At 41.3% G+C, this 21000-nt stretch overlaps 2 protein-coding genes and 1 pseudogene across 3 annotated transcripts in view; 2 read left to right on the top strand and 1 right to left on the bottom strand.

Moving 5' to 3' along the window:
* The window catches only part of CA5B (carbonic anhydrase 5B), a 43984-nt gene extending 42198 nt beyond the window's left edge, over nt 1-1786 (top strand). Inside the window, exon 8 of the mRNA XM_012806433.2 lies at nt 1479-1786. Within this exon, the coding sequence (XP_012661887.1) occupies nt 1479-1652 (174 nt within the window). The 3' untranslated portion in view covers nt 1653-1786. The remainder of the gene's footprint in view (nt 1-1478) is intronic.
* Nucleotides 7-1366, bottom strand: LOC100953154 (annotated as a pseudogene). Its single transcript, XR_153784.2, has one exon. The product of XR_153784.2 is annotated as a heterogeneous nuclear ribonucleoprotein A3 pseudogene (transcript).
* A 7553-nt stretch (nt 1787-9339) lies between the features above and the next one.
* The window catches only part of ZRSR2 (zinc finger CCCH-type, RNA binding motif and serine/arginine rich 2), a 29413-nt gene continuing 17752 nt past the window's right edge, over nt 9340-21000 (top strand). The window contains exons 1-5 of the mRNA XM_003791866.3: nt 9340-9426; nt 9837-9916; nt 15191-15269; nt 17197-17305; nt 20404-20490. Of these exons, the coding sequence (XP_003791914.1) occupies nt 9386-9426; nt 9837-9916; nt 15191-15269; nt 17197-17305; nt 20404-20490 (396 nt within the window). The 5' untranslated portion in view covers nt 9340-9385. The remainder of the gene's footprint in view (nt 9427-9836; nt 9917-15190; nt 15270-17196; nt 17306-20403; nt 20491-21000) is intronic.

Below are 21000 nucleotides of genomic sequence, written 5' to 3' on the forward strand. Positions count from 1 at the left end.
TAATCAATAGCTGCACTTTTTGCAAACTGTGGCTATGACAGTCCTGAACAAGAAGGGTTTCCTGTTTAAGCTGCAGTAACTTTTCTGACTATGGATCATCGTTCCTTCTGTGGCAGATTTTTACAGTTCCTCTGATGCATTTGGGATGACTGTCTCAAAGTAACCTGCAGCTTTCCTGACAACTCCTCGCTCTCTCTCCTGCTAAGAACTGTAGTCCTTTTCTGTTGTTTTTAGAACCTTCTGCTACTATATCCACCACTTCCACCACCAGATCCATAACCACCACCATATGGACTGCCCGAGCTTCTTCGACCAAAACTGCCCCCTTTCATGGGTCCATAATTTGATTGCTGTTGTCCACTATAATTTCCAAAATCATTATAGTTCCCACCACCACCATAGTTACCTCCAAAATTTCCTCCTTCATTGTAACCATCATATCCTCCTCCACCACCATATCCGCCACCTTGGTTTCCATATCCTGGTCCACCACCACCATAGCCCCCTCTACTACTGTAACCAGGACCACCGCCATAGTTCCCACCATCACCTCCAAATCCATTGTATCCACCATCACCTCCTCCATAACTACCTCTGCTGCCACCACCTCCACCACCATATCCTCCTCTTCACCAAAGTTTCCACCACGGCCAAAATTACCTCCACCACCTCCAAAGTTTCCTCTCCGACCCATAAAGTTGCCAGATCCACCTCCACGACCTCTTTGTGATCCAGCAGACGGTATCTCTTGTTTAGAAAGGGCCTTTTTCACTTCACAATTATGCCCATTAATAGTGTGGTATTTCTGAACAACAATTTTATCAACAGTGTCATGATCATCAAAAGTTACAAAAGCAAATCCTCTCTTTTTTCCACTCTGCCTGTCTTCCATAACTTCTATGGTTTCAATCTTGCCATACTTTTCAAAGTAGTCTCTCAAATGATATTCTTCTGTATCTTCTTTAATACCACCAACAAAAATTTTCTTCACTGTGAGATGGGCACCAGGCTTTACAGAATCCTCTCTAGATACAGCTTTCTTTGGTTCCACCACATGCCCATCAACCTTGTGTGGTTGAGCACACATTGCTGCATCCACCTCTTCCACCCAAGACTAAGTCACAAAACCAAAGCCCCTGGAACGTTTTGTTTGGGGATCTCTCATTACCACACAATCTGTGAGTGTGCCCCATTTCTCAAAATGTTCTCTTAAACTATCATCTGTAGTTTCAAAGCTCAGACCACCAATAAACAGTTTTCTCAACTGCTCTGGTTCCTTTGGATCATGGCCCTCCTCCCCCCGGGGGCGGCGGCGGCGACGGCCCGAGTTGGGCTGGGGGCGACCGGGCGGCGGTTTTACCTCCATTTTGAGACCGGACTCGCCTCTTCCAACTCGAGTTCAATATGGGACCGAGAGGAAGAGGCCGGAAAACTGGTTTTCTATTGAACTAATTTATGCTTTGTATTTCTATTTCTAGCTTGAACAATTTAGGACCCTGCTTTTTACTTCCGAGGGAGAGAAAGAGAAAAGAATGGTGGACAACTTCCGTCCCCTTCAACCCCTGATGAATCGCACTGTCCGCTCATCCTTCCGGCACGATTATGTGCTGAATATACATGTGAAAACCCCAAGCCTGCAACCAGCCAAGTGACCCCCTAAAACATTTGTATCTAGGTGGTATTTTGCTTTAATACATGCTAACTTTCAAAAAATTGTTAACTAGACTATTCTAAATGCGTGTGTTTAGTAATGTTTCTAGATGTGCATTTCTTGGTCTGGAAGTGCTTCATCAGTCTTTGAGGAGAACTATTTGGTAAACAAATTCTTTTGGTTGATAATAATATTTATCACTGAAGTAATAGCAAGAGACACAAGTATTGCTTGCAGCAACCTCTTGGTATTGTAATGTCTTTTCATGTCTGACTTTATTTTTTTTAAGACTCTATTGCCCAGGCCAGAGTGCCATGATGTCATCCTAGCTCTCAGCAACCTCAACCCCCTGGGCTCAAGCACTTCTCCTGTTTCAGCCTCCCAAGTAGCTGAGACTACAGGCACCTGCCACCACGCCCAGCTTGTTTTTTTCTATTTTTAGTAGAGACAAGGTCTCGCTCTTGCTCAGGCTGGTCTCAAACTCCTGAGCTCAATGGATCCTCCCATCTTGGCCTCCCAGAATGCTAGAATTACAGGTGTGAGCCACCACACCCTGCCCCTGTCTGACATTTTTGAGCTATCTTTCTGTTTATATCAGTTAGCAGTTCTGTAGAGTTATAAGCAGGGATTATAAACAAAATGTTTAACAACTGGTAAGGCACAAAGAGTGACCAGCCATAGCTCAGGCCTTTTATAAACTGCCACAGAGCCCAGACTCGTATTTCCTGGCTTAACATAGGCATATTTTGAAATACAGTAGTTATCTTTTATTTCAAAACATGACTGTGTATTCTTTTATAAGGGCTTCTCAGCGAGTATGTTTGCCCTATCTTTAGTTGTCATTGTTAGTATATGATATGCTTGGCTCGGCACCTGTATCACAGTGGTTACGGCACCAGCCACCTACACCAAAGTTGGCAGGTTCAAAACCAGCCTGGCCCAGCTAAAACAACAATGACAAATGCAACAAAAAATAGCAAGGTGTTGTGGTGGGCTCCTGTAGTCCCAGCTACTTGGGAAGCTGAGGCAAGCGAATCACTTAAGCCTAAGAGTTTGAGGTTGCTGTGAGCTGTGATGCCGTGGCACTCTACTGAAGGTGACATAGTAAGACTCTGTCTCAAAAAAAATGAAAAGATATGCTTGCTTACTATCAGTTTATGATGTAGAAAAATATATTTTGTAATCATAAGAAAACAAAGATTTTTACATCTGGAAATCTTTTTGCATTTCTGAAGATCAGCTATTTTACTTAATGGCTTGATTATCTAGAAAGCATATGCAGAACATTTTAAGGAAAATGTTTAAAGTGCCTAGAACTTGGAATTCATTCTTTCTTTCAGAAATACTTTGCAGAGGACTAGTAATCTAATAGTATATAGTATTATTTTGCATTATTTGTATAATATTATAAACAAAATAATAACATTTTCTATACTGACAGAGGTATTTTGGCTTCCCTTTATAACTGTCTAAAGTTTATTTTGTTTACTCATTACTCAAGGTTCTTTGCAAAATAGGTGATCAACTTAAATCTCCCAATTTAGAAGACATTTGCTATGGTAATAGGGAGAGAAACTTCTTAGATAGGCTAAAATGTAAACTCTCATCCTGAGGAATCCATGCCATTGTGCTCTTGTTTCTAAACATTTTAGAGTGCATCCAAATGCTTCTAATCCTATGTTCAGACAATTTCAATGTTGCATCAGTACCTGCAACATTGGTATTATTTCTTTCATTAATATACTAGTTATCTGGTCTTCAAGATAGGATTGAATTAATATATGCATTTAACACTACTGAATGTGTACTTAAAGATTTTTAAGATAGAAATGGAACTACACACCAACCTAAAAAACTTCTGTGTATCAAAGGAAGCAATTAACAAAGTGAAAAGGCAACATACAGAATGGGAGAAAATACTTATACATTGCATATCTGATAAGGGGATCATAGCCTGAATATATAAGGACCTTCTATAACTCAACCACAACAGAAAAACAAATAACCTGATTAAAAAATGATTAAGGAAGGATTTTCATAGACAATTCTTGAAAGGAGATATACAAATGACCAATAAGAACACGAAAAGATGGCTCAGCGCCCGTAGCATAGTGGTTATGGCGCCAGTCACGTACAAGGAGGCTGGCGGGTTTGAACATGGCCTGGGCCAGCTAAAGAATAATGATGACAACCTCAACCAAAAATAGCTGGGCACTGTGGCAGGTGCCTATAGTCCCAGCTACTTGGGAGGCTGAGGCAAGAGAATTGCTTAAGCCCAAGAGTTTGAGGTTGCTGTGAGCTGTGATGCCAAGGCACTCTACCCAGGCTGACATAGTGAGACTCTGTTTCTAAACAAACAAACCAACAAGCAAAAAGCCCATAATGAGATATCACCTCACATCCATCAGGATGGCCACTATCAGAAGACCAGACAATAACAAGTGTTGGGAAGGGTACAGAGGAGTTGGAACCCTTGTGCACTATTAGTAGGAATGTAAAATAACTGAGTCCTTATGGAAAAGAGTACAGAGGATCCTTGAAGAACTGAAAACAATTACCCTATGATCCAGCAATCCAGCTTCTGGGTATATATCCAAAAGAATTCAAAGCAGGATCTTGAAGAGATATTTGCACATCTGTGTTCATTGCAACATTATTTGCAAAATCCAGGAGGCAGAAGAAATCCAGATGTCCATCAACAGATGAATAGGTAAAGAAAATGAGGTATATACATATAACACAATATTGTGCAGCCTTCAAAAGAAGGAAATCCTGTCTAATGGACCACATAGGTGAACCTTGACATTATGCCAAGCAAAATAAGCCAGTGACAAAAGAACAAATATTTTACAGTTCTTCTCATGTGAAGTGTCTAAAGTAGTAAAATCCATAGAACAGAAAATAGAAAGGTTGTTGCCAATGGCTGGGGGGAGTTGGAGGGGAATTGGAGTTTAATGGATACAGAGTTTCAGTGTTGTAAAATGAGAAGTCTAGAGATCTGTTACACAACAATGCAAATATACTTAACACTTCTGAACTATCCACTTAAAATGGCTGAGATGGTAAATTTTACATGCATATTTTACCACAATTAAGAGTAAAAAAATAAAAATTCAGTAGGAAAAGAATGGAGGCTGGGCGCGGGGCTTACGCTTATAATCCTAGTACTCTGGGAGGCCGAGGCCGGTGGATTGCTGAGCTCACAGGTTCAAGACCAGCCTGAGCAAGAGCAAGACTAAAAACAGCCTGACATTGTGGCGGGTGCCTGTAGTCCCAGCTACCTGGGAGGCTGAGGCAAAAGAATCACTTGAGCCCAGGAGTTTGAAGTTGCTGTGAGCTGTGATGCTGAGGGTGACAAGAGAGACTCTGTCTCAAAAAGAAAAAAAAATGGCGTTTTATGTGTAAGTTTAGAGGAATATTTATTCTCTAAATATGGTGGTTGTGGAGGGGTGAAGACTTTTGAATGTGTGCCCTAGGAAAGGCATAAAATTCTTAGAAAGAGAAACATGGTAAAAAAAAAAAAAAAAGGGAAAGTCTATGTAAACTTTCTACAATTCACGTGTTTCAAACTATATTTACCTTTAAAAGCATGAACACATGAGATATTTATTTTCCAGGGGACACAGGCTTTCCTTCTAGCCCTCTTGCAAACTCTTGGGGCAAAACTGTTGCAGTGAGTCTTCCAAATGGGAAGGAATAATAATATGCAGAATGCCGGGCATGCCCTTATATCTTAGAGATAACAAAGGATGCATTTACAGGACAGGTACGTGTCCTTGGTTTCCCACTCCTGTGTGTCCTTGGTTTACCATTCCTGATTTACTTATACCTGGTGTTCTAGTGTAATTATTAACAGCACTCTCTTTCACTTCCAACCATATCCTGGTCTGCAGGATAAATTCTTGGTCACTTTCCCTGTAAAGGATATGGAAACTGCCTGAAGGGAGTTTCTTCCTCCATGCCTTAGTTATATAGTTATATGACCCTAAAAGGGGCACTGTAGATTCTCTGGCTACTGATACACCTAAACAAGAATTTTTTTTGTTCTTGGCTTTTATGCTCTCAAAAGTTTTTTACTTGTACTTTCCTAGACATGAAGGTGGAAAATGGGCCTAAGGTCTGTCAAAGGTCTTGGGAAAGAAGTTTTTAATGAAACCAATGGTCATCTTCATTCAATATTATTTGACCAAACTCTTTATTTGCAGTATTAATGGATGGGGAAAGACTTTCCCTCCTATTGTTTTGGTATATAAGATGTCTGTAAAATTAGTGAGCCATCCTTTAACGTACAGATCAGAAAGCATCTAGAAAATTCCTAAGGGATTTACTAGAGAAGCAGTAGTGGGAAGAAGCAGCCAATCTTCTTCAGCTCACCTCTTTCAGTCCACGGTCCAGTGCACAGTCTGCTGGCATCACCACACAAGGGGAACTACAAGCCCCTTTCCCAGGGCTACGTGGTACAAAGTCAGTACACTGTGCACTGGTTACTAACTTGTCTCGGTCCAGTGAGACAGAATGCACGCATACCTAATAAGTTACGTGAAGCAGGTTTATTACTTAAACACAGACAGCAAGAGACAAAAGAAGCCAAGGATCCATTGTGAACTGGAAACCGAAGGCTCAAGAAGGCTTCCTTGGGTGGTGTGAATGGAGTCTCTACTACATGTGCCCCACTTGCGCTGTGGCTGAGGGACCCCAAAAGGTAACGCACCCTGAGTTATATACTTCAGGGACTACCTATAACTTACTGGGTAAAGCTTCGAAGAACACCCTGCTTCCAGGGGAGACAGGAACAAAGCCTGGGCCATCCCAGGCAGTTCCTCTCTGAGTCAAGATGTTACCTTACCTAGGAATAACAGAAATAAGGCCTGGGCTCTTCCAGGCAGTTTCTCCCTATCTCAGGATATTGCATTCCCAGTACAATCTGCAGTTACCCTCAAGAATGACAAGCAAGAAAGGGGGAGAGAACTAGGTTGGTCCAAGGCCACCGGAGAACTTGTCTTGCACATGGGTTAGGGGAAAGCTGGCTGTTTAAAACCAGGTATCCACCCAAAAAACATCTAGGAAGAAGTCTTTCCCTATGAAATTCAAATGATGGTAATTATAGTTTGGAAGTAGAATTGGCTTTTAGAGTTACTTCTGTAATGAAATTAACTTAAGCAATTCAAGCCTGTTCCTGAAAGTGAGTTCAGTGGTTAATTGTTGAAAATAAATGTCAAACTTCTATAAGAGAAAATTCAAATTCACTTCTAACTCATGATAAAACAAAATCTACATCTGTATCTTTTTTATAATTAGGAGTGTCTTCCTAGAAGATATTCTTACTTATTGTTCTGAAGTGAAACTCTTGCCTGACTCATAAGAAATGTTAGAGCAACCCAAACACTGATGCTTTCAGAATGGCAGCAATTCTCAGCATAAGTTCTGTCATAGGGACCAGCAAAACTGATGACTTGCATAACTACAACATTCTATGCTACTCAGGCCATTCTCCAGTTTGGGGACACAACTACCAAATCTCCGCCTTCAAAAAGTTTTAAGATTTAGTGCAAGAAGCAGACAGGTGAAAACCAAAATGTGTGGTATATAGTCATAGGTGTTACAAAAGGTGAAATACTTGTGCTGGGAGCACAAGCAGATCTATCCCAGTTTTGAGGGGATTGGAATGTTTTCACACCAGTGGTGGTGGTGGTGGTGATGAAATAACAGCTAAAGTTTGGGGGATATTCATTATTACTAGGCACTGTGCTAACATACAGCATGGGTTATCTTATTCAGTCTTATATAATAAGAAGACTTGTAAGATGGGAATTATTACTATCTTGATTTTTACAAATGATAAAACTGAAAAATAGACATGAAGAAATTTACTTAAGATCACAGAGCCAGGCTGGGCACAGTGGCTCAGTGCTGTAATCCTAGCACTCTGGGAGGCCAAGGCCAGTGGATTGCCTGAGCTCACAGGTTCAAGACCAGCCTGAGCCAGAACGAGACCCTGTCTCTAAAAATAGCCATTAGTTGGTGGTGGGTGCCTGTAGTCCCAGCTACTTGGGAGGCTGAGGCAAGAGAATGGCTTGAGCCCAAGAGCTTGAGGTTGCTGTGAGCTGTGATGCCACAGCACCCTACCAAAGGTGACAAAGAGAGACTCTGTCTCAAATCAATCAATCAATCAATCAATAAAGATGATATGGCACAGACAAAGTTGAAGTTTACTTAACATAGTCCACCTGGGGATTTGGGGAGAGCTTTGTGATGCTTAAGTTGAGTATTGAAGGCCATTACCTAGACAGAGAAGGGTAGGAATGGGATTACAGGGAGATCAGCATAGGCAAAAGCACTGAAAGATGAAAATGGAATGCTCTGGGAACATCAAGCATTTTGGCAATCGAACTTGAAGTGTAATTTGAGAGTACCACCGAATACAGTAGGCAGCATAGGGCACAGAGGCTAGGTTATGGAGAAGGACCAGGTAAGCCATACTAAAAGCTACAATTAAGTTCTGTAGGCAACAGTGAACCATTGAAAGCCTTCAAATAGGGGCTTCTTGCAGTCATATTTGTGTTTTTTGGTAAATTTCTCTGGTTTGCAATATAAAGGATTGAAAGATAAATCTGGAATATCAATAATCTAGGTGAGAGGTGATGAGAAATTAGATAGGGGCAATGAGAGTACGGATTGGGAAAGTAAAGATCATCTCTGCTAATAATCTGACTGTGATGAAAAGATTTTTTCAAGGACCCAATACAGCTTCAAAATAGCTAATAGCCTCCATCTTTTGAGTGATTTAATAACTTCCCTGGCCTCCCTTTGTTTCCTTTCTCCTCCAAATTAAAATAGCTGTGATACCCAATTACTAAATTTGCCCTGCTTCTTCTAATCCCTGGACAGAATTGTTCAGCGGAGCCCAAACCCTGCATAAAGCCTCACCCTTCCACATCTTACTCAACACACATTTCCCTTTACCTCCAAGTTGACTTGTCCAGAGAACCAGCAGTTGGCTCTCTGATCTTTTATTTATTTTTAATTCTTTTTTTGAGACAGAGTCTCAGTCACCTTGAGGTTGAGTGCTATGGCATCAAAGCTCACAGCAACCTCAAACCTCAATCCACCGCCTCAGCCTCCCAAGAGCTGAGATTACAAGTGTGAGCCACCGCGCCCGGCTGCACCATTATCATTTTGTTTATGAATTGGGCCCTCTCTGCCCCTGGATTGTAAAGCCTTCAGGGGCAGAGGAGACACCTTTCCAGCCCTAGGAGTCAGATCTACCGGAGAAGCCCAGATAGGTGTGACTCCTAGGGGGCGGAGTCCAGAGCTTTGTCTGAGGCTCTGATAGGTGAAGCCGCGGAAGGAGGCGGAGCCTGGAGAAGTTGGAAGGGAAGCGAGGCGAGCATCTCTGTATAAAGAGCCTTCAAGAATGGTTGAGAAACGGGGGAGAGGAGAGATTTTACCCTGGCTACGAGACGTCCTTCTGTGGCAGGAGAGGAGATAGTAATAAAGCCGTGGGGGAGCGCTGCATTACTTTCAGGGTGGCCTAAGAGCCGCAGAGGATTTTTCAGGGAGGAGACTTTTGTTCGAGATCGGTTTTGGAAGAGGAGCCGCCCAAGAGAACCTCCCATCTTCTGCTTTTGGTTCGGGCCGGGCGGTGCCTTCGGGCACTTGCGCTTGCGTGTGCCCGCCCTGCTCGTAAATCCGCCTTTTCCGGCAGGTTCTGCGGGGCGGAGCTGCGCCGTCAAGATGGCAGCGCCCGAGGAGGTAGTTTTCCCACAAAAACCTAGGTAAGCTTCGCCGAGGGAAATGAATGGGAAAGAAGAGGGGACGAAGCGGGCCGAGCCTGGGCACGGAGAACGTGCAGGCAGGGATGGACAGGAAAAGGAAAATTAGGCCAAGCAAATAAGCCCCAGCGGCAGCTCCAGCCCTACCCGGTGGGCGCCCTGAGCTGTCACCGGCGTCTGGGAGCTGAGTGAAAAGAGGAGAGGGACAGGTGGCAGATGGAGCATACCTGCCACTTAGGCGTGGAAAGATGAGACCGTGGTAGATGCATGTTCAGTGTGTAGGACGAAGGGAAGCAAGCTGTATCTCTCGAGTACTTGAGGGATTTCCTGTCTCTGGGCGCAGAGGACAGGGGAGCTCTTGCAGCGCTTCGGGTGCAGCGGCTGACACCGGTGTGTCCGTCTTAATCTTTCAGCCACAAAATGTACAGGGCTGCTCTGAAGAAGGAGAAAAGAAAGAAACGTCGGCAGGAACTCGCTCGATTGAGAGATTCAGGTAATAGACTCCTTATTCCGTTTTCTGTGTTTGAAATTGCTCCCTCCACGCGCGCCCTGACTTGGGGCCCCAAGTGTCTGGAGGAAGTTAATATTGTATCCAATGAATTGTAGTGGTTACTGCCTCCGAGTAAAGTTACAGTAGATACACTTTAGAAATAATGTTACCATACTGAAGAGGACGAGGAAATGCCTTTGTCAATTGTTGCCTACTGATGATGTGTAAGTCTGTATTAAGTATCTAATGTTACTGATGCAAGCAGCATGAACTTAAGCAGCCAGTACAGTCCTTGGACACATAGTAAGTATTTAGTGAATATTTTTCTTTCTAAAAGTAGCAAGAGTCCAGTGTTCTCCTTAGACGTTTTGCAAGTTTTTTCTCAAACTTGAGTACTTTAAGAGACCTTTGTTGACTCTTCTTCATGCTGGGGAAGAGGAGGGGCTGGGCCTGCTGTCTTCGCGGTGGCAGAGGTGGAACAGGTGAAGGAGGGGGACTGGGAGGCAGGAGAGGCAGGCGCACGTGGGGTAACTTTATGTAAATATTGTACATCATAATTTACGCCTGACTTTTTCACTTATTTCTGTAAAAATCTTTCTGTGTGCTGACGGTCTTTCTCCCAACCATTTGCTTTAGTTTCACTGCCCAAATCAGAGAAGGGTCCACGTCATAAAAGAAGTCAAAGCAGTTTGGAATAACTGGAACCCTTCTGCCGGATTGTCTAATGTCAGCTTGTTTCCTGGCACTGCTTCTTCCACATCCTCTGCCACTGGTTCTGAAGCACACACTGCCATCAAGCTGTCTTCTGTGAATTCCTCTGGTGTAGTGTCTCCAAGATCTATACCTTGAAACCCTTCACACCCTACTTTTTCTTTTTTTGCCATATCCAGTCTCGTACCATGTGCAATGAGCCTTAAAGGTCCTTATGAACCCCCTCATCTAGAAGAGGCTGATTTAGAGATGTTGTGTTTGGGGGCAGGTAAACCACTTCAATGTTTTAGTGTTGAACTCATGGGGTTCTGAGTGGCCAGGGGGCATTCTCCAATATCATAAGAATTCTAAAAGGCAGTCTCTTACTGGCAAAATATTTTCTGACTTCAGAGACAAAGCATCACTAGAACAAAACCCCCCAAAATTGTTCTCATTGTCCAGGCCTTCTCATTCTGCAGTCTAACAACTGGAAGCTCGTGTTTCTTTTCCCTTCAAGGCTTAGAGGTTAGCTGCTTTATAGGTAAGGGCAGTCTTGATCATAAATTCAACTTCATTTGCACAAAACAGTAGAGTTAGCCCATCCGTTCCTGCCTTAAATCCTGATGCTCACTTTTCTTTCTTACTAATAAATGTTTTTTTGTGGAATGTTTTTTCCAGAGTAGAGCAATTTTGTTTACATTAGAAACCTGTTCAGGCAGATATCCTTTCTTTTCAATGTTTTTTTTTTTTTTTTTTAGTGGCATCTGAGAACTCATTTATTGCTGCTTCTCCTGTTATCTTGACTTTTTTTTTTTTGAGACAGAGTCGCACTTTGTCACCCTTTGTAGAGTGGTGTCAGAGCTCACAGCAACCTCAAAACCTTGCCTCAGCCTCCCAAGTAGCTAGGACTACAGGCATCTGCCATAACACCCGGCTATTTTTTTGTTGTAGTTGTCATTGTTGTTTGGCAGGCCCAGGCTGGGTTTGAACCCGCCAGCCCTAGTGTATGTGGCCAGTGTCTTAGCTACCGAGCTACAGGCACCGAACCTATCTTGACATTTTAAAAGCCAAACCTCTTTCTAAAATTATCAAACCGTTGTTTGCTGACATTATATCCTCCAACTTCAGATTCTTCACCATCCTTTTGCTTTACCTTGTCATGTAATGACTTCACTTTTCTTGAATCATAGAGTCTATAGGTATGCCTTCCTTATAGCAATCCTGCACCCACATAAAACTGTACTTTCACTCTGAGATAAAAAGTTACTTTGCAAAAAGTGCAAGGTTTTCACACCTGCTGAAGTAGCTGCAGTGACTTCATAAATCTCCTTTTCCTTCCTTCTCTTCTCTTCCTCCTCCTCTTCTCCATTGTCCTTACACTGGATGTGTTTATCTTGAAATGGCAGGCATCGGCAGCAGCAGACCTCAGTCTATGGTACATGTCAAACAATTCAACTTTTTCTTGTAACATCATGATTTTGCTTCTTGGGAGCACTTCCAGCATCACTAGAGTGGCACTTTGCATAGCTCCCATGGTGTTATTCAAAGTTTACGGTATCACACTAAATACGACGAAAAATACTCCAGAGATCACTTTTTACTGCAACATACAATTTATTGGAAAGGCAAACTGCTCCCACGGAGTTCACATGACATTTTAAGTGGATACTCAGAACATTTGAGCTCACCACAATAGCAACAGTAGGTGGCTATGAGATTATTACAGTAGCACAGTATATATACACACTACAGTAAATTTTACGCAGTTATGATTTAATACTGCATGTTTAATTTGTTTGCATTTTCCTTGACTGTGAATGGTGCCACGTATGGTCTGTAAGTATAAATTTTGTTAAATTTTAACTTTTTATAATAGATTTGTGTATATTTTATGGTAGTAAATGGTAAAATAGACTGCTATCTACATATATTTTGTGCAGTCATGACATACCTAACTTTTTCTCAATTTTTTCAATGCTTCTAGGTTGCAAGGTTCATCTTCGAGTTTTTTCAAATTGTCAGAAATCTCCAAAACTTTTCCAGTATGTTTATTGAAAAAAATCCGCATAGACCTATGTGGTTCAAACCTGTGTTGTTCAGGGGTCAACTGTATTGTATTGATATGTCTTGATGGTACATGTAGGAAAAAATGCTATACCGGAACTATTAGTGATGGTCTCTGTGGATTGTGTGAGCTTAGTTTGAGGGGATGGGGAATTGAGTGAGTCAGTCAATAGGTATTTGTGAATATCACCTGTGACCGTGCCATGTCTGATTTATGATCATAACTCTGAGTCATAGCCTGTGTTCCAGGTTCTCTGGGCCCTTTCTTATATTAGATCATTTAATTAGTGGAATAATTAGGCATTATTTTATATGACTGCACTTATTCTAAATTTTTGCCTATTTTATCTTAAGGTGCTGAAATAATAAAGTTTACTTAAGAAAAGTAAATTATTATAATGATCTAAGACTAGATGAGCCTTTGGTTAGTGCAATACTTGATATATGTGACAAACACAAATCTTTTGCCTTGAACCTGAGTTCGTCTATTATCTCTGTAGGATCACTTCAGTTGTCCCCCATTTCTCTTCCACTTTCCACTACTTTCTTTCCCTCAAATTTAAATTTGAATAGGATAGAATGTATGTTTCCAGTCTATTAAAAATCATTTCACTATGTTTTTATTTTGAAAATGTTCTAATCTACAGAAAGTTGGAAATAATAGTATAGTAAATCCAGGCAAGGTGGCTCACACCTGGAGTCCTAGCATTTTGGGAGGCCAACGCAGGAGGATTGCTTGAGGCCAGGAGTTGGAGACCACCCTGGACAACATAGCAAGACCCCAATTCTGTAGAAAATTGAAAAAGTAGCTAGGCATGGTAGTCCGCGCCTGTATTCCTAGCTATGGCACACTGAGGCAGGAGGATTGCTTGAACTCAAGGGTTTGAGGTTGAGCTATGATGGTACCATTGCATTGTATTCTGGCCAACAGAGAGAGACTCTGCCTTAAAAAAAAAAAAGTGCAATATATATCTATATGAACCCTTAAACTAGATTTGCCAATTGTTAACATTTGACTTTTTCTGTCTCTCTATAAGATACATACATACAGATTTTTTTCTGAACCCTTTGCACAGAAGTTTCAGATACTACAGCACCTCACCCCTAAATCTTTCAGCCTATAACTCCTAAAAATAAGGACATTCACTCACAGAACCACACTTGCACCTGAGTAAACAAGCAGTAATTCAACTGTAAGCTCTACAGGCTATACTTACACTTCGAAAAGCTCAAGCCAGTTATTTTGGGGAATGCTGGGCATTCTGGATGAGTCTTGTCATGATTAGCTTCAGGTGACACTTTCTATGACAAAAGATTGTTCAGAGTGGAGGTTGTAAACTTCTTAATTGCATACATCACAAGGCCCATCATGTCGGGTTCCAATACTGATGATGATAAGTGTGGTTAAAGTGTTCCTCATCAGATCACTTCATTGGAAAGGTACACTTTTCCCCTTTGTAATTTGTCCTTATCTGTGGAGTGATATTTTGTAGTATAAATCTCCCTTTCCCAACAAACTTTCATCTAATGTTTTTAACATCTTTGTCTAAATTTTTTTTCTATTGTAGTGAAGTCAAATTTGTTAATTTTTTGGGTTGATTATGCTTTTGGTGTCATGTTTAAGAACTCATTGCCAAGTCTTAGATTTCAAAGATTTTGTCCTGTATTTTGTCTAATAGTTTTATGTTTTACATTTAACTCCATGATCCATTTTTTGAAATTTCAAAATATTATGGGGGACATATGTTTTGGTTGCATGAATTGCTTTTGTACAGTTGAGTTTAAGTTATAAGTGTCCCCAGGTAATATGTTTTGTACTCATTTAATTGTGGATTTACCCCTCTCCTCCTGCACCCCCAACCTCCTTGTCTAACTTTTTTACAGCAAGGGGTTGCAAAAGTGATGATTTTTCTACATTTTTAAGTTGCCATGCTTCTGTAAAGACAATTGTTCCTTCCCACATCTCCACCAACTTTTTGCATATCTATGGAACCACTGATTAATTCTTTAGTTTAATATGTTGTCCAGTTACATCGTTGCTCTTTTTAATGCTTACATTGTACCAAATAAGGGTGGTTAAAGCCCTTAGTATTAGAAAGCTTCAGAAATAGATTTTTACCATAATTATAAAGATTAAAGATTGTATGTATTTTTTTCCTGAAGGTTTTTTTGTTTGTTTGTTTTGAGTCAGTCTCACTCGGTCACCCTGGTAGAGTGCAGTGGTATCATCATAGCTCACTGTAACCTCAAACTTCTGGGGTCAAATGATCCTCTTGCCTCAGCCTCCAAAATAGCTGCAACTACAGCTGCACATGACTGCACTCTGCTATTTTTTCTAATTTTTTAGTAGAAACAGGGTCTTGCTTTTGCTCAGGCTGGCCTCGAACTCTGACCTCAGTGTTCCCACCTTGGCCTCCCAGAGTGTTAGGATTATAGGTATTAGACACCACACCCAGCCTTTTCCTGAAATTTTGACCAAAGATTTGTAATATTCAGTTTAATAAACCATTTTAATTTCCTCAGGACTCTCACAGGAGGAGGAGGAAGATGCTTTTATTGAAGAACAACAACTAGAAGAAGAGAAATTGTTGGAGAGAGAGAGGTCAGTGCTAATTGAGATACTTAAAGTGAATAAAGTTATTTTGGAATACTATCAGCCTTACTAACTGGTACTGGTTTTCTGTATAAAGTCTTGTGCAAAGTAAGTCTTATTGGCTCAGCGCCTGTAGCTCAGGCAGCTAAGGCACCAGCCACATACACCAGAGCTGGCAGGTTTAAATCCAGCCCGGGCCTGCCAAACAATGATGAAAACTACAACCAAAAAAAAAATAGCCAGGTTTTGTAGTGGGCGCCTGTAGTCCCGGCTACTTGGGAGGCTGAGGCAAGAGAATCACTTAGGCCCAGGAGTTGGAGGTTGCTGTGAGCTGTGATGCCACAGCACTCTACCCAGGGTGACAGCTTGAGGCTCTGTCTCAAAAAAAAATAAGTCTTATTAAATACTGTGTATAAACTATTTAAGTCTCTTGCTGACAGACTAAAACTAGGTGTTATCATTTTTTTAAAATTGAGACAGAGTCTCACTTTGTCACCCTCTGTGGAGCACTGTGGCCTTATAAGTCACAACAATCTCAAGTGATTCTCTTGCCTCAGCCTCCCTAGTAGCTGGGAGTACAGGTGCCCACCACAACACCTGCTACTTTTTTGTATTTTTAGTAGAGATGGGGTTTTGCTTTGCTCAGGCTGGCCTCCAACTCTTGAGCTTAAGGCATCCTCCTGCCTCAGCATCTCAGTGTTGGGATTATAGGCGTGAGCCACTGTGCCCGGCTATGATTTGATTTTTATGACATCTTTTTTCATGGTATCTGGCCTTGGTGTCTGACTGAAAAGGTCTCCCCTATCCCAAGATGATGAAAATATTCTGCTTTTTTTTTCACTTAGTGTTTTTCAGAGATATATTCCCCAGGTAATTTGCAAATCAGAGTTCTGCACATTGAAACATCTATATCATACTCCCAGACATGCATAGGAACATTGATATGCAATACACCAGCTTCTACCATGGCTAAAAGATGTGTTCCTGGAATCTGTAGGTTGGAAATGTAACATATTTCCTCATAGAATATTTAAAATTGTGGTTAGCTTCCCACAGTGGACATAAAACCTTATTTAACTCCTAATATTGCCGAAGTAATGTAGAACAGTTTCTCGTATTTCATTTTCCTTTTACAAATTCAGTAGAAAAATGAGATGTAGGTTGTAAACACCTGTTTGGCAAATAAACTCAGGAAATCTAATCCTCCTTTAAATTAGAGATTTGTGATACTGGCTGGCTGAGACACTTGCATGACTGGTCAACTTAACAAATAGACTAGGCAGTTGTTAATTTATTTTTATAACTTCATCTTTTCTTAAAACCTATAGCTTTCGTCTCTCCTCTGGAGCGTTCAGAAAAAGTTTTTTAAACCCTATAGCTGCCTTTATTTTAAAGACTTAATCATAACGTAGTTTTATTTTCCTTCATTCAGCAGTTTAGGTGTTTGGAGGCAAACCAGAGGGGTCCCTTAACTGTGTGCCGTAGTGATCCAAAGGTTAATGTCTGAAGATGCCAGGTTTTCAGAGTGATGCTCTCATGGAATTGCCACTTTTAAATGCCTAGAATAGGAAGAGTAATATTTTCTGAAATGGAAAGCTAGATGTTGCTTTGAAACTTGCTACCCACTTTATTGGTACCCCAAATCACTGTGATCAGCCTGAAGGGAATGGCATAGCATCCTTTTTTGGTAAAAGATGTCACAACCAAACCTATGAGGTGTAAAATAGGGATTTTGTTATTACCATTTGGGAAGATGGCTACTGACACTCAGGGCCTTCCTTCTCATTTTCTTACCCACAGTTGACTGCTTTATTGAGAATATCTTTCATGCTATTTAATTAGTCCCCAAACGTGTCGTTTTGCTCCCTTATGTGTGTGTACGTATTTGTAAATTAATGCCTGTTTCTTTTATCTGACTATATCATTATACTGACAGGCAAAAATTGCATGAAGAGTGGTTGCTGAGGGAGCAGAAGGCACAAGAAGAATTCAGAATAAAAAAGGCAAAGGAAGAGGCAGCTAGGAAACGGCAGGAAGAGCAAGAGGTACAGTATTAATCACATAACCAGGGAACCAATTAATTAGTTAACCAAAATAACTCTCATTAAGAGATGCTTATCTTCTTTTTTTTTGTTTTGGATCAAATGGTGCTTTTACTTTTAATTTTTTGAAGAGTTACCATACCGCTTTCCATAGCAACTGCACCATTGTACACTCCCACCAGCAACCTACAAGAGTTCTAATTTCTCTACATCCTCCATCAACATTTGTTATTTTCCTAATTTTTTTATAACAGCCATTCTAATGGGTGTGGCAGGATATTTCTTTTTAGTTTTGATTTGCATTTCCCTAATGACCAGTGAGGTTGAACATCTTTCCATCTGCTTCTTAGCCATTTATAATCTACTTTAGAGAAATGCCTATTCAAATCCTTTGCCCAATTTTTAATCACTTATTCATTTTCTTGTTGTTGTTTTGTTTGTTTGAGACAGAGCCTCAAGTTGTTGCCCTGGCATCACTGAGTGCTGTGACATCACAACTCAAAGCAACCTCCAACTCCTGGGCTCAAGCGATTCTCCTGCCTCTGCCTCCCAAGTAGCTGGGATTACAGGCACCCGCCACAACGCCTGGCTATTTTTTGGTTGCAGCCGTCATTGTTTGGTGGGCCCAGGCTGGATTCAAATCCGCCAGCTCAGGTGTATGTGGCTGGTGCCTTAACCACTTGAGCCACAGGCACTGAGCCAGTTATTCATTTTCTTGTTGTTAGGTAGATAACTAGAAATCTTGGTTCTCCTGGGGAAGGAGACAAGGGCACTGGTGCCTCCCACCTTAATTTTGTCCCACATAATTGCTCACATCTGGGAAGGAAGGAATACCCTAGCAATCTACCAATCAGAACTTAGCATGCCAACTGTGAGAGGATGTAGAAGACTCTATAACCTAGAACAGGTACAATACAGTCTTAAAGCTCACCTACAGCAGCCTTAAGACTAATTATGTCGGTTCAGCGTCTATAGTTCAAGTGGCTAAGGCACCAGCCACATACACCAGAGCTTGTGGATTCAAATCCAGCCCAGGCCTGCCAAACAACAATAACAACTACAACCAAAAAATAGCCAGGTGTTGTGGCGGGTACCTGTAGTACCAGCTACTTGGGAGGCTGAGGCAAGAGAATCGCTTAAGCCCAGGAGCTGGAGGTTACTGTGAGCTGTGATGCCACGGCACTCTACCCAGGGCAACAGCTTGAGGCTCTGTCTTAAAAAAGAAAAGAGACAGACTAAATATGTCATTAGCATAAATCATCATTGTGCTCCACACCCCACAGTGGGCTTTCAGAGAGGTTCATGGGAGTTCCACATGCACAGTAAGAGTCAGGTTTCAAGGTGACCGCAGAACTATGAGGTGGGCCCGATCCAGACAGTATAAAAAGAGAATCAGGATCCACGGCCCATGCCTTTTCCTTGTTGCGCCTTGGCAGCCATTAACTGTCTATGGTGAACATATCTTGCTCTGTAAGTCTGTATTTTATTCTTACTCTTTAAACCCATTTTTCTCTTTCTCAATAAACTTTGTTTCATGCTTGCCTTATTTTGGGGTGTCTGGTCATTGTTCAACCAAGAGCAATCCAAGAACCAAGGAACCAGGCAGCTGGTTGGAACGCTGACATTTTAGGATGCAGGGAGCTGCCTTGGAACCCAACATTATTATTGAGTTGTAGAAATTCATATATTCTGCATAGTGATCCCTTATCAGACATGTGATTTGTGAATATTTTCTCTCATTCCGTGGGTTGCTTTTTCAATGTGTTAATAGTGCCCTTTGATGTATAAAAGTTTTTAATTTTGATAAAATTCATCTTACCTGTTTTTGCTTTTGTCAGTGTTCTTTAGGTCATAGCCAAAAAATCATTGCTAAATCCAATGTCATGAAGCATTTCACCTGTTTTGTCTAAACAGGTTACAGTTTTCAGCTCAGACATTTAGGTCCATATTAAATTAATTTTTATGTATGATGTAAGGGTCTAACTTCGTTCTTTTGCATGTGGATATCCAGTTTTTCCAACACCACTGGTTGAAAAGACTGTCCTTTCCCCATTCAATGGTCTTAGTAAGCATGTTGAAAATCATTTGAATTTATATGAGAGGGTGTATTTCTGAGCTCTCTATTTTATTTCATTGGTCTCTATGTCAGTCTTTATGCCAATCCCACACTGGTTTGATTACCGTACTTTGTAGTAAGTTCTGAAATGAGAAAGTTTGAGACTTCCAACTTAGTTTTTCTTTTTCAAGATTGATTTGGCTGGCCAGGCATGGTGGCTCATGCCTGTAATCCTAGCACTTTGGGAAGCTGAAGTGTGTGGATTACTTGAACTCAGGAGTGTGAGACCAGCCTGGGAAAGCAAGAAACACTTTCTCTACTAAAAATAGAAAAACTAGTTGGGCATTGTGATGGGTGCCTATAGTCCCAGCTACTCGGTAGGCCAAGGCAAGAGGATTGCTTGAGGCCAAGAGTTTGCTGTGAGCTACAGTAACATCATGGCACTCTACTCAGAGTGACAAGTGAAGCTCTGTCTCAAAAAAAAGGATTGATTTGGCTATCCAGGCTTCTTTGAGATTCTGTGTGAATTTTAGGATGGATTTTTCTGTTTCCTTTCTGATGGCAGCTGGAGAATGTATCCTTAGTGGAGCCTGAAGCACAGCATTCTTTGGGACAGACCCTTCATTTTCTTTCCTTTTTTGAGACAGTCTCTGTTACCCAGACTAGAGTGCCATGGTGTTAGCCTTCCTCACAGCAACCTCAAACTTCTGGGATCAAGTGATCCTTCTGCCTCAGCCTCCTGAGTAACTGGGACTACAGGTGTGCACCACCATCCTCAGCTCATTTTTAGAGATGGGGTCTCGCTCTGGCTCAGGCAGTCTTGAATTCCTGAGCTCCAGGGATCCTCCTGCCTCAGCCTCCCAGAGGGCTAGGATTACAGTCTAGCAAGAGCTGCTTATCTCAAACTTTAAAAAAACCTATTATCCATTTTACCCAGGTTTCTAAAGTTTTTTATTTATTTGCCCTGTATGTTAAATATTTTTTTTAAAATGAGTCTAAAAAAAATTACCTTTCCTTCTCTTTTTTTTTCTTTTTTCCCTTAAAGAGAAAATTAAAGGAAGAATGGGAAGAACAGCAAAGGAAAGAGAGAGAAGAGGAGCAGCAAAAACTACAGGAGAAGAGAGAAAGAGAGGTGATTCCTGCCATGGGAGGATAGACAGAGGGCATATCCTCTGAGTGTGCAGATGTGCTGTATGATGGGATTGAAGAATAAGCTGTACTCATGTCAGGGTTTGGCTTTGTTTTCTGTTTTGCCTGGTTCTTCATATGTTGGAAAGAATCAGATTCTCAGTCTAGATATACACTGGAGTTGCCTTATGATGCTCTTCTTTAGGTCTGTGCAGTAGCACATGCCCTAAATTAAGGTTTCTTTCAACTTTACCCAATTTACCCTTTATACCAGGGATTGGCAAACTTTGTCTACAAAGGGCCAGATAATATTTTTATGCTTTGTCATTTGTATGGTCTCTGTGGAAAACATCTGTCTCCGACAGTGTGCCCTGAAACCAGCTGTAGATGATATGTAAATGATGGGAGTGGCTGTGTACCAATAAAGCTTTATTTACAAAACAGGCCCTTGCTTTACACTCTCTGCTACTCTATAGCAAGTGTTGTTTTTCTTTTCTTTTTTTTTTTTTTTTTT

Source organism: Otolemur garnettii, unplaced genomic scaffold (assembly GCF_000181295.1).
Source record: "Otolemur garnettii isolate 467f Iridium unplaced genomic scaffold, OtoGar3 scaffold00051, whole genome shotgun sequence".
In the NCBI taxonomy this organism is placed as follows: domain Eukaryota; kingdom Metazoa; phylum Chordata; class Mammalia; order Primates; family Galagidae; genus Otolemur; species Otolemur garnettii.